The sequence below is a fragment of the Triturus cristatus genome, chromosome 11, assembly GCF_964204655.1.
Source record: "Triturus cristatus chromosome 11, aTriCri1.1, whole genome shotgun sequence".
NCBI classification, from domain to species: domain Eukaryota; kingdom Metazoa; phylum Chordata; class Amphibia; order Caudata; family Salamandridae; genus Triturus; species Triturus cristatus.
This window is the reverse complement of record NC_140594.1, coordinates 122,500,299-122,518,125: the sequence shown is the minus strand read 5'-3', so window position 1 is coordinate 122,518,125 and position 17,827 is coordinate 122,500,299. Positions and strand designations below refer to the sequence as shown.

The window sequence follows — 17,827 nt, the reverse complement described above, 5'->3', positions numbered from 1 at the left end:
TGATAGGGAGAGATATAGGGAACCTATATCTCAGTAAGGGGTGCATACCACACCGTACACAGGCTGCTGTAGCAGACCTGTTGTGTTATTTTAAATGGCTTCCCAGGGGTGGCACAATACATGCTGCAGCCCCTGGTAGGCCTCTGGGGTACCTATGCCCTGGGTACATATTATACCATATACTAGGGACTTATTATTGTACCCCAGAATCCAATATGGAGTGTACCTAAAGTACATGCAATCCATTTAGAGAGGAAGCAGCTAGGCTGGTGCCCTAAATAGCAGGACCCCAGCCAGAGTAAAGTCGAAAAACAGTGAAACATCAGCAAAAAGTGGGGGTAACCATAAGAAGCAGATCTTACTCTCCTACACCTAAAACCATGTGCTAATTTTCCCATTGGCAAAGGCAGATTTGCAGGCAGACCACTCAACTCATATCATTGTACTTGCTGCTGGGAAATTCCCTAGTTGCTCCCTCCTTGCAAATTTTATTTTTTAATGGGAGATTTAGACATAACAGCAAATAAATTTAAATCAGGCTTAAGTTGAGATAGATTTGGAGGTACCCTAACGATAAAGCAAGAGAGTTCTGACGGTACCTCAGAATATAAAGCAAGATATCACTTCCAGGGTTTAATGTATTTCATGATGTGTACTTAAGTTATTGAAGTGGCTTAAGTGTGTTACATGTGATGGTACCTTGCTGCAAAGTGCCATGGACTTAAATGTCCCTAGCTTTGACTTCAAAACAAATCGAAGCAGAGGTTGTTGCTTTGCAAGCTGACATATATGTACCGTTTCTGATATTGGGTGTGCCCACCACTCCCCCATAAGGCTTTCAACAAGACTGATTAGGGAGATGGTAAAAGGGATGGATTCATTTGGCTCAGGTACATGCTGATTCGCTTCCTATTTGTGCAGATATTTAAGAGGTGGGTGTATGTAGCCCTTTGTTTAGACGTAGGATGTTCTGCTTTGAAACCATACTATGGAGGTCTTACTAAGTTTTATTTATCACATACAACATCGAACAGCATTTCTTTTAGCACCTCAGTGCAGATATATTGACCTGTCCATATGAGTCTTTCAGTTTGTCAGGTAGGGAGGGGACCCAGTTTCCTTCCAGCTGAAGGCGAATGTCGAAGTAGCTCAGCGCCTGATGCAGTGTAACGTGACCGGAGGTTCAATTCCCCAGAAAGCCAGAGAATTTTAGACTTCTAACCACTTGCATGTGCTGGTGAGTAGCAGAGGGAGACTCGTCAGTCAACAGCCTGTGTTCCTCCCTAGTCACACCTATGATAGACATGTGCTACACAAATGACAGTAACCTAAGACTATAGACATGCAAAATGTCTATAAAGGCAACATTCTAGTAAATGAATGATCATTTAAACAATGCTTGAGCGTAACGACATGGACTGGTGTATTCTAGCAGAAGAAACAAATTATCTCAGCAGAGGATGCCCCAGAAATGGGAAAAATCCGGGCTCCTTGGCGAGAGTATAGAGGGTTAACGTGAAAGTCACTCAACTTAGACTTTACTATTGCTACAAAATTTTAAATGGACAGTACATGATGATGTCCTTTGTCCGTTGTCTCCGAAATCTCGTCTGTCACCCCTCGCTGATAATGCCCACTGTGTGGTGCCTTGAACCCTGCCTCTTTGTTTTATTGGATTGGATTTCTTTCTTCTGGAAAAGCAATAACACTTTTTTTTAAGATACAATGCTTAAGCAAAGTATTGAATGCATAAAGTGAACAATAAATGCTTTCTGACCTGAAATTCATGCAATTATATATACTTGTATAGTTATATGCAGCATACATATAGACAGTGGGTGCTCAGAGTGTCGGGTGGGCATGTGGTGGTCAATAAATTGTGTGGCGGCCCAGTGAGGTGATCACAAAAGAAGACAACAAAACTGCGAAAAGACCATATGTAATTATTTTTGCAACGCATGCTGATTACGCGCTTCAAATGGACCCACATTCATAATGGAGTTCATAGAGCGAGTTTCTGCACAAAGTACAATAAATGAAGAATCTTTTCCAGCCGGGATAGCTGTCAACCATGTTCCAACCTTTGATAATTTAGAAGCTCAGTATAAAGATAATAACATAGTTGGACTGAGCACAGGAATTGCAAGATGCTGCATAAGGATAAAAGAAGAATTAACTATCTTATGCTGTAAGTGACTGAGTAATGATATTTACAATAGTGATCATATCAACGACACTAAAGTGTGTCATAAGTTTCTTAAAAACAATAAAAAATATGCGAACACGTTTACAATAAAACATATCGATTTGTATGAGTAGGCAACACCACCACTGTGTGCACACAGTAACACATTAAATCTGAAAAACTAATTGAACTCACAGATTAGTCTTCGAATGGAAGCATCCTTAAAATAATAACAATAATACAAGTAAGATGACTATAGAACAAAAAACTGCCGTCAACAGCTACCCGGCTGGAACAGTGGAAGCATTCTTCCTAAGGCGATTACTTCTACTGAAAGAGCTTCTGAAAATTCATCCTTTTCATTTTGGCAATAGAAAGCAACGACTGCTCACAGCGGGATTATGCACAAATAGTTAATTTATTTGGACTATAATAATTAGTCGCCAAGCTGAATTACACAATCAAAAACCCAATGTTCTATCATCAAAGTTTGAAATGTAATACAAGTAAATAAATATTAGCCACTGTCCTCAAAATGATTGCACAGTGATAAACAGAGATTCAAAACTAGCATTATACCCCGCAGGACAAAAGATCAGAGTGATTAAGAGTAGTAAGTGAAGGAGAAAATTTAGCAGATGACTGCGAAGGTGGAAACCTTTGCCAATGTTTTTCCTTATGTACCTTTCAGATTGCTCACATCTGCACCTTCAGCTCTGTTCACTACCAATGTAGCTTAATATTTGGATCAGACCAAACATGTTATACGACCCACAGCTTCCTTGTGGCAGGTACCTGCAAGTGCAGCTTTATCAGTATAACTGATCGCCAAGAAATCATGTTCCCAAGGAGTGAGAATAATGTAGGGCCTTTTTCTGATCTATCAATCAACCTGGTGAGAGAGGAGTGAGACTTCTCTGCCTTACTAGAAGCTGCCAAATTAGTGATTTTCGCCTAAGGAGAATGATATTCCCAGGAACCAGTTTGATCAGGTAATGCTATGGATAAGAGTATATGCGTTACAAGCTGCCTGAAGGTCTCCTTGTGATAGTCAACCAGGACTCTTTGCTATCTTACCAGGGAATGACCTAAAAATCAACGTGATAGCGTTCAGATTTTGCATCCAAGACAAATCCCTTAGAAGTCTATTCTCATATCTCATTCGGACCCTCTTCAATCGGTGATCCCCTAACTGACTCATTGATTCTGCCAACACCATTTGCTCCAAAGCATGTGAAAAAGGGATACAGATCCAATAATGTTTCCTGTCCAGGTTCTGTACTCTCATGGCGCTGCCCAAGCCAGAAGGAACTTACAGGTTTTTCATGCATAATTCTGATGATTTTTGGGGCATGTGTCTTCTATTTCCAATGTGAGCTCCAGGTAGTGAGAAGGTTCTTTAAGGTACCGCTTTCTGTAAATACTCCTAGTTCAGTGCTTGTGCTTCACACTCTGTCTCCTCTGTTTTTTTTCAATCCATCCTCATGAAAGGCCCCCGGTTCACATACGAATGCTGAAAATGGAAACTGACCAAATGCGGGTAATATCTTTTTATACATCACAAGCTCAGATTAATCTATCTAGAGACTATTACACATATTTCTGGTTTGGCCAAATCTCTGGCTTTAGAATTAACTGGGAGAAACCGATACTGTACCCCATAGGAGATTAGTGCCATGGAAAAAATACTTTGTCCTCATTTAACATTAAGGAAGACTGCTTCAAGTGCTTGGGGATATAAGTAACGACAAGTAAAAATGTTTTTTGAGCTAAACGTAAAACTATTGCTGGATCGTTTAAGGCGAAGATTGCTTGTTGGGACTTTCCTGTTATCACAACTAGGTAAAATGATGGTCCAAATTTCTCTGTTGAACTGCAAAACTCCCACTTCGGAATTCTCAACCTGATTTTTTTTTTTTCTTTTTATAGAAAAGCAAATTATGTTGAGACTTTTTTTATAGGGGGGTGTGACACACAACATTTCAATGCAGATCCTCAATAGTGGCTTTTATAATGGAGGGCAATCTCACTGCCGCATCTACCAAACTACTGCTTGGTAATCGACTACATTTGGTAATAGTCCGTGATCGTCCTTTAATGACCAGAATGAATGTCTGTAATGGTGAACAGACTTATAATGGGCCAGAATGATACCCACATTATCTGTATGGGAAAGCTCACTGATACCCTTGCCTTCTCGAATGGAGGTGGCAGGTAAGGCATGGAAAAGGACTACTAGAGACACAGGATGGAAAGGGAAAGTAACAGAGACCCTAATATAGAAAGAGAAATGTATGACAGAGGTCAGCAATTAATGCTTCAAATAGTGGAATGTTATTGGCGTAACTAAGGTAAGAGACATATGGGCACCATGCTATTCTGTCTTCTTTCTCTTTAAATAGCTAATTTGAGATACCTAAGGCCCAATTCTTTATCTGTCTCCAATAACATCATCCCTTAAGGCAATATATTATTCCCTTATGATTATTCCCTTTAAGAAACAGGCTTTTGGCTGACACGATAGAGACTAAAGCAGCTTCAAGGACATGCAAAACATTGAATTGTAATGTTAAACAAACTCTGGCCAAACTGAAAGCTAACTTGGACAGAAATATGAGGCTAATGGACAAAGATTAACAAAGAAACCTGCATGTACCCAAAAGATATAGCTATTGAAGCAAATGTTTGGCTTGTGTAATTAAAAATACTACATAGGGCTATCTACTCGAGAACACAGATGAAATTGTTTGGATATCGTATCAGAACTGAATGCTTGAGGGGATGCACGCAAGAGTGCACATAATCTCATAAAACATGGCAGTATCCCTTTTTGGAGAATTGTGGTAACAAATACACACAAAACAATAGACACTCCAACCAACAGAAATACCTTCATGCTTGCCCTAATGGGTATATGGGAAGACTTAGAAGACTCAAAATATAAGCTGTTGGTGAATGTAGCATTGAAGAAGAGACATGGATCATAAATGGTGTATCAGAAGCTTTCCGTCTCAAGAACAATTCCACACAAATCTTGGTTGGTGCATAGAGGCTGCAAAAATGGTACACAAGAGTATAGGCTGGAGACCTCAAGGTTTATACTCTGGAATTGACTGAGGTCCAAGAAATACAGGTAGAAGCGTGTATTTGGCACAAATAACTCGTAAGTGTCTAACGTTTACATCTGCAGTTGATTTATAAGTGGAAAATGCTGTATTTAAGTTGGTATGCCGATGCAATACGATTCCTTTAAGTTTTGATGTATACTGAACATTGAAAAGACAATAGAACTCATTTAAACAAAAAAGAATGCGGACACCAATCCATATGGAACAAGTGCTGGTCTGAATGAAGACACCATCTCTTGGGCCAAATCGGTGTATCGTATTCTGGATCATATGATGGTGTGGTTGTACCTTAAGCAATGAATGCCATCCCTGTGGACAAAGCATCACACCCCCACAATTTTAGTAAGGCATATTTTGGTAAGACAGTCCTGCTGAAATGTACTGGGGAAAAAATGTAGCATACATATCGGAGTATGCAGATATTGGTGTGGAAAGCACCAACATCAGGTTAGGCTCCACTTTTGGGCAAAATGGATAGTTGATACTATTTATTGCATCCACAAAATCCCAATCTCTGCAGTGCTCTAATGTGTGCCTAAGAGTATTTTTGTTAGAAGGTATGCATGCAGCTGCCACATAAATTTGGCAAAACGTGCACTCCTTTGCAATTGTGTTACAGAAACAGATAGAAAACACCTTAACAAACAAAGGGGTCTTGTATTCAAAGATGTTTTGCGGTCACAAAGGCTCTTATTCGCAAAACCTGAGCCTTTGCTACCGCATATACCTTTTGTGTATGTTCAAAACACAAATTGTGATTCAGTAACTTGTTACCGAATTGCAAAACAGGTTTGCGACTACATACTGAATCACAAATTTAAAGGGGCGTTGTTAGGGCGTCCCTTCCAAGTTGCAATTTCTAATGCTATGTGCCAATGCTTTGCGACCTCAGTAGCGGTCATAAATCATTGATCGTTTACTGACACCTCAAAGCTGGTAGTAATCCCCTTTATCAATGTTCGAAAAAAAATATTTTTAGGAGTCGGCAGCTTACTGGCTATAAAACGTTTTTGAAACCTTTGTTTATTTTTTTTAAATGCATCCTGTTTTTCTTTAAAGAAAATAGGCTGCGTTTAAAAAAAGATAATTTTATTTGAAACCCCAGCATGCCATCATCCGTGTAATGGCAGCGATTCGTACTGGGTTTTAATTTACGATCAACCTCATGTATATTGAGGTGAGTCAAATTGGGACCCCCTACAAGTCGAAATTTTGTGAACCAACAAGTTTGAACGTATGTTGGTTTGCCAAAAAAACAATGCATTCGGCAAAAGTCAGTGCGCAAATTGTGACAGTTTTTACTGAATGCTTTGTATGAACATAAGGCCCAAAGCTATTTGCACCTCATGATAGTTGCAGTCAAAATCATTTGTGATGTAACCTGGTCAGAGCAGAGAAAAACAAATAGGTTCTTTTACTCCTGTGGACAAATATGTGAAATTCCTTTAACTCACTGGGAAGAAAGTTAATTAAACTCTTATCTCTCGCTTCCTGCACAAAGCCCGATTTCCACCAGAATATGGAGGCAGAGCTTCACGAACCACCAACGAAGGAAGCAAATGGGCTTGTTTTTTCCGGCATAGTGAGCTTGTCACTAAGCCATGAACGTTAACATGGACTTCGATGCCTATATGTAGGATTGTCACGCCTTAGTCTAATGCCTAGACCTTGCTTTTTATAGGATTGAACACTTTGGTTCCTTCACAGATAAACAGTGATTAGGATGTGGCAGGCAATTCGCTATCAATGGTATAAATTGGCTTTCATACCCCTCAACACTATCCATGCTGTTGCAGGGCCAAAAATAATCTCTGTAGGTGCAAAAGATATAAGAAGCAAATCCAGCTCTAGACACGAGAAACACAATGCTAAAATTAAATAAGTATCACCGCATCCCTTGTTGGTATCCATTTGCAACTCTGATTCCAATCCTACAAAAGTTAACATTCCTTAATGGCCTTCAGGAGACCACTAAAAACTATCTTCTGTCATTATCTTGAAGATCCTTAAATCTTATTTTCTTGAACCACCTACAAAAAGAACTAAACTGTATTCTTCTTCGTCAACATCTCGGAATGTGTTATTTCCCGACATAACTTACACTATCTCTCTTTTACTTCACTTTCCCACAACCTTCCTCATTCCTCTCTCTATTACCTAGTCAATCCCTCTCTTTCAGTTTTTGTTTGGAGTGCTTTCCAGTATTACCAGTTTTCTATCTTAATGCTATGATATTTCTTGTAGTAACCTATGGGCTCAGCCATTTGTTCCATGTAAAACACTGTCATCCTACCAGGCTTTGTTCATGCTGTGTATAGCCAATAAAAGATTAAGGAGGGCTAATTACCACCAGTGTAAGTATAGCTACTGTGCATAACTTGTTACTCATTCTTATTCTAGTTTTTCATGTTATTACAGGTGATGCAGGGAGTGAAAGTGATTCCCAAAAAGAAGCTGTGCTGAGGCGAGAGCTGGTAGCTGAGCTTGGACAGATCCAGCAGAAAATGCAACAATACCTGGATAACAAAACAAATCTCAAGTATGTTAAGGCAAATTATACTTTATTGTTTTAGATACACTGCACTCCGTCCAAGCCATGGTCGGTGGTGGGACAGTGACCCACCTCTCTTGGCTATTGTGTAGATTTACATGCATGTTTGAATATTCCTCAGATGTCAGACAGGAAATCCTTGTAAAGCAGATGAAACAAAAAGTTCAAGCCTTTTATCAGAGCTTTCTGATGGATACTTATAGCTGCAGATTACTCACCTTTAAATACTCCCATGGCACCAGACACGAACTGGAAATCTTTTCCAGCAATGCTTTGGCGCGCACCTAAGTGGCGTTGTGTGGCTGTACACTCGATTCTTACTGCCTCAGAGGTGATGGAATGGAGCCCGCATACAGGCGACATCCCTGCACCCAGAAGTCAGTTCCTTTCTTTCTGCACCGTTTGAAGCGGACCCAGAGCTCTGCTCTTAAATTTGTCAGCCTACTGAAGGCTCTTAAAACGAAATCCAGTGTGCTAGGAATGATGTCTCTGCCTAAAACTACTTGTTTCAAACCGTGCCGTGACAGTAAAAACAGATGTTGGCCATTGACCCGCACAAGGTGTCTCTCTGGTGTTTGAGGTTGGGACAGGAATCTAAGTCACGCTGCAAGTGTGCCTTCGTTCATCTGAAGGCAATCCAGGATTGTATGTCGCAGAACATAAGAAGCAGTCGCAGCCTCCGTGTAAGTCCTTCTCCAGCTTGCAGAGTTCAACTCTGTCCCACTGTAGGGGCCATTCCCGCAAGAGGTTCAAACGCAAACACCAGAAAGCAAACTACTCCACATCAAAGGAGAAAGCATAAGGGTGTCACAATGTTAGTTGCTCTCCCTCAAGGTTCTTAGTCGCAGATGCAGTTCTCTAACTGATCCCAGTGATCCCTGAGTTTCCCGTGCCATTGACTACACAGCAAATTTAGGTTTACAAGAGGCCATGCTGCAGATTTTCAGTGCCCTCCCAGCTCCCTGTGGTGCACCTGCTGGCCCCATGGACCTGCAGGGGCTTCCAGTCAGGTTCCCGCCGGAGGTCCATTCCTTACACTGTCTGCACCCTAAGGATAGGTTCCCAGGTCCCTCGCTGACTCCAGCACATATGTCTACTGCGGCTCAAGAACCTGTGCTAGGCTGTTCCTTGTTAATGCCGGTACCAACCCTACTTGTGCTGAAAGTGGATCTGGTGCTGATTTTGTTGCCTGACTCTGACTAGGTTTCGGCTCAATCTCAATCGAATGTCATCTCAATCTCGACCGAATGCCGCACTACCAAATTAAAGTGCAGCCGGTTGTCGTTCAGTCTGACTCTGTACCAATGCCTCTACCATCTATGCAGACATTCCACGGCCCCGTCGACGACGGTGTTCAAGTCCCCTACAAGACTTCCGGTGTCGACGACGTTTACCTTCAGATGTCGTCGACGGTGCATAAAAAGGACATTAAAAGACATCAGTTAATCCAAAAATCTCCAGGCCTGACATCCCTAACCAAGGTATCACCTCTGCCTCCATCTCACCTTCTGGATACGGAGGAATCTGGGGACTAGAGCTTGTTTGGTCCAGCTTACAGTCCATCACAGCTTAGGGTTAAAAGCCAGGACACGTATGATGAGGATGATGCACACATCCAGGACACCTCAGAGTTCATGGTAGGGGACTATTCCTTCACGGCTCGTCATCAAACACAACAATATGACTTTTTTCAGGAGCATTATCTGTACGAAGCATGAGAGGAACATCAGGAGGTACGGGGAGATGCCATGTTGGTACGAACCTCTCTTGTCCCTGACCTTAGGCACATGCTCCATGATTATTATAAGTGTTTTCCAGACTCTCACGCCCCAGTTCCGCTCACGCCAGGAGGGGCTAGCATACAGGTTTCATCAGCACCGCCAGTGGTTACCCCACCACCTACAACACAAGAGGAGAGACTAGCTCCTTGAAGTATTGCAATAAGAGACAATTACATTGAAAGTGAGGCTGATGATCAGCCTGAGGAGGGAGAGCTCATCCGGGATATAGACATGGTCGGCTGGGAATGGGGAGATTAAGTTTCTCCATCTTCACCATCGCCTTCTCCTCATCTAGCGAGTTCTCCTCCAGGAGCTATGGGAGGTTTCCATGAGTTATTGGAAAGAGCTTACAAATTATTTGATTTACCTCTGCCAGTAACCCAGACCGAATGCTTCCTCTATGGTTTTAACGATTCTGCCAGGAAATCGGTATGATCCATACTAATAGTGGATTACATCTGGAAGGAAGGGTTGAAGTTGATGAAGAATCCGGCCTCTTTTTCGGCCGTATTACCAAGAATGGAGAAGAAATACAAAGCCTCTGATTCTGCTCCTGCGTGCTTGATTGGGCATCCTCGGCCAGATTCAGTGATAATGCAAGCAGCGCAGAGGCGCTCCAGGAATCCAGCAGCCCCTTGTTCTTTGCCTCCAGACAGGGAAGGAAAGCGGCTAGACAGCATCGGCAGGCGCTTTGCCACTATGGCGGCTACTTCCATTAAGGCCTCCAATACATTAGCGATTCTGGGGTGGTGCGACTGCCAGTTGTGGTCAAATCTTGCACCAATTCTTGAACACCTACCTGCAGATTGTAGGAGAGTAGGGTCTGCTTTCTATGTTCACCCCCACTTTTTGCTTTTGCTTTTGCTTTACTGGTTTTCGACTTAGATGTGGCTGTGGGCCTGCTAATCAGACCCACAGCCCTGCTGTTCTCTCTCTAAATTAATACTATGTACTTTAGGTGCATAACCCATTTGGATAGGATCACCTTATTGGCCCCTGTACAGTGTACCCTAGGTACCCAGGGCATAGGTGTACCCTAGGCCTACCAGGGGCTGCAGCATGTATTATGCCACCCCTGGCCTGGCCTTCCATTTTGACACAACTGGCTGATCACTCAGCTGGGGCAAGGTCGTGTAATCACCCCTTGCTTAGGTGTAGTATTCCTATACCTAACTTACATATAGACACATGTGTACCTATCAGTCACTCCTATGGCAGGCCTTGACAATCCTGGAGGCAGAGTGCTTGGTAACATGTGAGATGGTGCTCTAGCATGAGCTGAGCCTGTCTGCAGCTTTCGGAACCATGTCCTTATAGCTGTTCTATGATATAGCCTACCATATACTCTTAAAGTGCCTTATAATCTTAGACGGTTATGGTAACTATGGTTTGGCTTTATCAAAACATGTCGTGTAAGGTGTCTAACACTAGGGAATAATACCCCCATGCCATTTCTGGACATGAGAATATTATTCCCCCCTTCTAGAGGGAAAGACATGTTAAAATCATACTTCAACTGTTAGCCTCTGACCAAAGCCTCAGCATCACAAAATGGATGCTGCTGCCACGACACAAGTCTGACCTCCTGCAGCTGGGAGTGATCCCAGCCAGGGAGGCCTGGACAATAGGTTTCCTGCTTGGGGAGGTGCTAGCACATCCCCAGACAGCCTTTAGTGTATTGGGGCAGGGTGGGCTGAAAGGAATGAGACATGCCTGGGGCACACAAGGTGTTCCTTGCATAGTCCAGTTCAAACCGGCGCTGGGGCACTCCAGCCCCAGCTCTGGCGCGAAACTGGACAAAGGGAAGTGGGTGTAACCACCCCCTCCCAGGTCCCACCCATAGGGCGTGACCTAGCAGGTATCCCAGCCCCCCAGATTAGTATAAGAGTGGGAGTTGGGCCTCAAGAGATTAGATTATCCTGAACCTGCAAAACTGAACAGAAACTCTGGACCTTCGACATTCGACGAAAGAAGAAGACTGAAGAATCTCCCTTGTAGCCAAGGAGTGGCTACCCTGTGCAAACAGGCACCATCAAGAGACTACCCTTTGCTTTGCGACCGCTCTACGAGGAACCGACTGCAGAGCCCGACCAGAGCCTTGACTTCCAGACTTCTCCGACCCTGATCCACATCCACAGCAGAGCTGAGATCCGTGGAGGCGACGAGCGACGTGGGACCGGCTACCTGGGAAAAGTGGCTAGTATCTTCAAGCGCAGCTTCTGAGGCACCCTCGAAGTTGTGCACCGGGGATTGAGAAGCCCCAACCCCAAGCACCATCTGCACCGAAGATCAGCCCCCCACACTCCACGAGTTCTGCGTGGGGCCCTTCAGCATTTTCCTGCTTGCCGCGTCTGTCCGGTTGCTTGCCCGCTGGCTAGTGGCCTTTGTGACGACGCACCCTGAAATCTTCATCGCTGGTTTGGCTTCTCCAGACTGGCTCCTGCTCCTTTGAAAAAGAGAAGCATCCAGACCTTCCTGGTCTGCACCAGAAGCAAGTCCTCCGTTCTGCGTGGGTTCCGCTTGCCAAGGCTTGGTGAGTCCTAGTCCAACTTCGACGCCGCCGACAGCAAGAGCCTTCGTGGGACAGCTCGCCTCCTGGTCCTGGTCGTCCTCGACGCTTCCTGGTCCTCCTGGCTGCAGCGACAAGCTTCACCTTCACCTGCAATCTTCACGACATCGCCTGGTTCCTTCCTTGTTCCACGTGGTCACTGGCTAGTGACCTTGACTCTGTCCCTTCTGCTTGCAGGTCTCCTCTCTTCTTGATCCCAGCCTTGGGATCCAACGGACACTCTTCACTGACTGCCTGTCAGCATCTTTCTTCAGGCATCCATAGGAGTCCACGATGAAAACCGACGCAACTTCACCCCTATGCACCCGCAGCCTGTGGGCTAGGTAACTTGGGTACTCCGGTGCTCATCAGGATAGTGACTATCCTAGGGTCTAGTTTTCCAGTCTCGACTTCCTAGCTACTCCGGAAGTGTCCTAAATCTATTGTTTTCTAAACTGTACTATTGCTATTGACTTTTACGCATTACGCGTGAGTGTTTCCACTCTGCACACGAATCCCGTGGGCCTCCCACTTCCTAACCTTTGGTAGTATAGTGTAGCCCCAGCGATTCCCTAGGCCTAGGCCTATTCTATTTCCGTGACAGTGGTCCTTATACCACTTACTTAGTATATGGTTTGCGTGGCCCCTAGGGCCTAACTGTATTACTTACCTGTGTGACTTAATGTATGCTTAAATAAGACTGTGTTGTACTTACCTCTAATCTCATAAAGAGTGCTGAGGGTTTGACTAGAATAAATACACTTTATTTTATATATATATCTGTTGTGGTGTCCTTTCATTTGGTATTCAAGGGATTATATATGGTATCACAGCTGGCTTCACATGCCATTCAGAGTTTAGCCTAAGACTGCTCTTGTCCATGCTACCACTAGGATAGCTGGTCTACAAGGTTGACTTTACAACCAATCACCATAAGGGTATTTGGACTGATATAAGGTGTACACTAGAACTAGTGACATCATACATCAGGCCAACTTCTCACATTGGTGAGCAGCGGTTGGGATCTGAGCTTGCTGTTGTAATACCATTGTAATCTTAAGATACTAAATTGAAAGATCACACAGATATTGTCTAGGTACATATAACATAGATTATAATACTTAAGTCCTACTGGACTTAGTAGTTGTAGGTTGAAGGGAGTAACACACCCTGACTACAACTACCAGAGAGGTTTAGTAGAAACAACTAGTGTAGGTAGGTGCACACACCACACCCTCACTAGATCATGTCTCTGAGAGGAGATCAAGTAGATGCTCTCTCAGGAGGATCAGGTCTGCAGAAGACCCCCTCTAGATATGATACCCTAACATTCCAGGAGATGAGACAATTGTGTACCTCCAGAGGAATAAAACAGGGTGCAAACCCTACCCTCCTTCAGTTAAGACAACTCCTAGAGGAGTATGATGCTCTTAAAGCCTCTCAGGCAGGTACCCTAGGTACACAGGAGGGTCTACCCACCACAGAGGAGTCAGATGGGACTTCAGATGAAGAGGTAGACAGCCAGGGCCAAGTAGGAAGACTTAGCCAGGCTAACCTAAGCTTACATGGGAGTTTGCATGGGGTCCCCCCATACAGACCCCCAAGTAGGCTTACACAGAGAAGCAGGAAGGACAGATCCCCTTCAAGGGAATCCATCCACTCCCATGTCTCTAGCATCTCTAGTGTTTCCTCTCTCAGGGGAATGACTTCCCCTGAGAGAAAGGAACATGAAGCCAGAATGAGGGAAGCTAATCTGAGGATTCAGAGGGAAGAACTTGCCCTTGCCAAGGAGAAGCTTGCTCTGGCTAGAGAACAAAAGTTAAGTGGGTCAGAACCAACTGGTGGCAGCAATATCCCTAAGGATAGAGACAGGCACTATGATAATAGAAACCTGAGCAAGATTGTCCCTCCCTACAAGTGTGGGGATGACATCCACAAATGGATAACTGCTTTGGAGAGAGCTTGCAAAGTACAGCAGGTACCCCAAAGTCAGTGGGCAGCTATCTTGTGGCTCTCCTTCTCTGAGAAAGGTAGAGACAAGCTCCTCACAGTTAGTGATGAGGATGCAGATAATTACACTGTCCTGAAGAGTGCTCTGATTGATGGGTTTGGCCTAACCACTGAACAATACAGGTTGTTGTTCAGGGATACCCAGAAGACACAGACTCAGGACTGGACTGACTTTGTAGATTGTGCCACTAAGGCTCTGGAAGGCTGGCTAATGGGAAGTAAGGTTAAGGACTATACAGGATTGTATAATTTGATCATGAGAGAACAAATACTTAACAACTGTCAAAACCAGCTATTGCATCAACACCTGATTGATTCTGATCTGACTTCTCCCCAAGAATTGGGAAAGAAGGCAGATAGATGGGTCAGGACTAGAGTTAAGCAGAAAAACCAGAACCAGGGCGGTGATCAGAAAAAGGCAGACCAGAAGGGTAATGATCAGAAACAAAAAGACCAGAAGTCTTCACCAGGCCCCCAAAAGGCTCAGGGGGAGGGTGGTCCCAAAAAGGATAAAAAGAAAGATGGCCAAAAGAAACCATGGTGCAACTATTGTAAGTCCAACTCACATTATTTTAGTGAGTGCACCAAAAAGGATAAGCCCCCAGCCACCATTGCCCCTAAGGCAACTGTACCCCCTAGTTCAGCTGTAAGTGGTGGTTCCCAGCAAAAGGGTGTAGTAGGGTTAACCCTGGGAACTGAGGAGGATTCTGGCCTAGTCAGAGTACCTACTCAGGCTGTTCTGATCTGTGATGGGGACTTAGCTTTGTCCTCTACTGTAGGCCCCAGTAACCTGGGCAAGTACAGACAGACTCCTTTTATCAACCAAAGAATGGCTCAGGCCTACAGGGACACTGGGGCTAGTGTCACAATGGTGACACCTGCTTTTGTGGACCCTGGACAGATCATACTAGGTGAGAATTACCTAGTGACCAACGCTAGCAATGCCACTACCTCCCATAGTGTGGCTATTGTTAACTTCTCCTGGGGAGGGGTAACTGGCCTCAAGAAAGTTGTTGTTAGTTCAGACCTTCCTGTAGAGTGTTTACTGGGCAATGATCTTGAAACTTCAGTTTGGTCTGAAGTGGAGTATAGGACCCATGCAGAAATGCTGGGGATAGATGCACATGTCCTTGCTGTGACCAGGTCACAGGCCAAAAAGTGCACCACTGAACAAGTGCTGGATCCTGAAACTATGGACCAGTCACAACCCAAGAGAAAGAGCAGTAGGGTTCAGGCTGTGCCTTCCCCCCTGCCTCAGGTGGTGGATCAGACCTCCCAGGAGGATGATTCTGAGAGCCCTGAAGGAACTGTCCTAGAAGAACTTGAACCTGATCAGGTTGAGTTTCTTGGGACAGGGGGACCTTCAAGGGCAGATCTGAGGCTCAATTAGACTGCCCCTCTCTTGAACCCCTCAGACAGCTGGCTGCTGCTGAGGCTGCAGGGAATGCTCAAGGTACCCATAGAGTGTATTGGGATGAAGGGCTACTGTATTCAGAGGCTAGAGACCCCAAGCCTGGTGCATCCAGGAGGTTGGTCATACCACTGAAGTTCAGAGGCTTCCTTCTTACCTTGGCCCATGATATTCCCCTTGCAGGACATTTAGGCCAGAACAAGACTTGGGACAGGCTTGTCCCTCACTTTCACTGGCCCCATATGTCAGAAGATACTAAGGAGTTTTGTCGCTCCTGTGTCACCTGCCAAGCCAGTGGCAAATCAGGTGGCACCACAAAGGCCCCCCTCATACCACTACCTGTGGTGGGGGTTCCCTTTGAAAGAGTGGGCATAGATATTGTAGGACCAATGGACCCACAAACAGCATCTGGGCACAGATTCATACTGGTGATAGTGGACCATGCCACCAGGTACCCAGAAGCAATTCCCCTGAGGACCACAACAGCTCCTGTTGTGGCAAGGGCCCTACTTGGAGCATTCTCCAGAGTGGGCTTTCCAAAGGAGGTCATTTCTGACAGAGGTGCCAACTTCATGTCAGGATACTTGACTGCAATGTGGAAGGAGTGTGGTGTTAACTACAAGTTCACCACACCCTATCACCCACAGTGCAATGGGCTTGTTGAGAGATTCAACAAGACCCTAAAGGGAATGATAAAAGGTTTACCAGACAAGCTTAGGCGAAGATGGGACATCCTTTTACCCTGCCTTCTATTTGCTTACAAAGAGGTCCCATAAAAGGGGGTTGGCTACAGCCCTTTTGAGCTTTTGTTTGGGCATCCTTTAAGAGGACCCCTGTGTTTGGTAAGGGAAGGATGGGAGAGACCTCTCAGACAACCCAAACTGGACATAGTGGATTATGTACTTGGTCTCCGCTCCAGGATGGCAGAGTATATGAAGAAGGCTTCTAAAAACCTTGAGGCAAGCCAAGAACTCCAAAAAGCTTGGCATGACCAAAAGGCTGTACTGACTGTTTACCAGCCAGGACAGAAAGTGTGGGTGTTGGAGCCAGTGGCCCCAGCAGCACTCCAAGACAAATGGTCTGGACCCCACACTATTGTTGAGAAAAAGGGAGAAGTCACCTACTTGGTGGACCTTGGGACTCCCAGAAGCCCCCACAGGGTGCTTCATGTCAACAGATTGAAGGCATATGTTGACAGGGCAGACATGGGCTTACTCATGGCTACAGATGAGGGGCAGAAGGAAGAGAGTGACCCTCTCCCAGACCTGTTGACTCAGAACCCTGATGATGGCTCAGTTGATGGTGTGGTCTTTTCTGACAGCCTCACTGTCCATCAGCAACAGGACTGCAGACAACTTCTGCAATCCTACAGACATATGTTCTCTCTGACCCCAAGTCAGACAAACTGGTGCACCCATGAGGTGGACACTAGTGACAGTCTGCCTGTGAAGAGTAAAATCTACAGGCAACCTGACCATGTCAGGGACTGCATAAAAGTTGAGGTACAAAAGATGTTGGAGCTGGGAGTCATTGAACATTCAGAGAGCCCTTGGGCTAGTCCTGTAGTTCTTGTGCCAAAACCTCACACCCAAGATGGTAAGAGAGAGATGAGGTTTTGCGTGGACTACAGAGGTCTCAATGCTGTCACTAGGACAGATGCCCACCCAATACCTAGGGCAGATGAGCTCATTGACAGACTGGCAGCTGCTAAGTTTTTGAGCACATTTGACCTGACAGCAGGCTACTGGCAAATCAGACTAGCTGAGAATGCAAAGGCCAAAACTGCTTTCTCGACCCCAGGAGGACATTATCAATTTGTGGTAATGCCCTTTGGTTTGAAGAATGCACCTGCCACTTTCCAAAGGTTGGTGAATCAAGTCCTTACTGGGTTGGATGACTACTGTGCAGCTTATCTTGATGATATTGCTGTCTTTAGCTCCACCTGGGAGGATCACCTGGTCCACCTGAGGAATGTTTTAGAGGCCCTGCAAAAGGCAGGCCTCACTATCAAGGCCACTAAGTGCCAGATAGGGCAGAGCAAGGTTGTATACCTGGGCCACCTAGTCGGTGGGGGTCAGGTTCAACCACTGGAGAGCAAGATCCAGACCATAAAGGACTGGACTCCTCCAACTACCCAGACTCAGGTCAGAGCTTTCTTGGGCCTGACTGGGTACTACAGAAAGTTTGTTAAGAACTATGGGTCCATAGTGACA

The 17,827-nt window shown here is 44.9% G+C and overlaps 1 protein-coding gene across 2 annotated transcripts in view; it reads left to right on the top strand.

Annotated features, from left to right (window-relative positions):
• Positions 1-17,827, top strand: part of SFI1 (SFI1 centrin binding protein) — a 531,261-nt gene that overhangs the window by 420,675 nt on the left and 92,759 nt on the right. For both annotated transcript variants that reach the window (XM_085635878.1, XM_085635877.1), the window contains exon 29: positions 7,732-7,852. In XM_085635878.1, the coding sequence (XP_085492004.1) occupies positions 7,732-7,852 (121 nt within the window). The remainder of the gene's footprint in view (positions 1-7,731; positions 7,853-17,827) is intronic.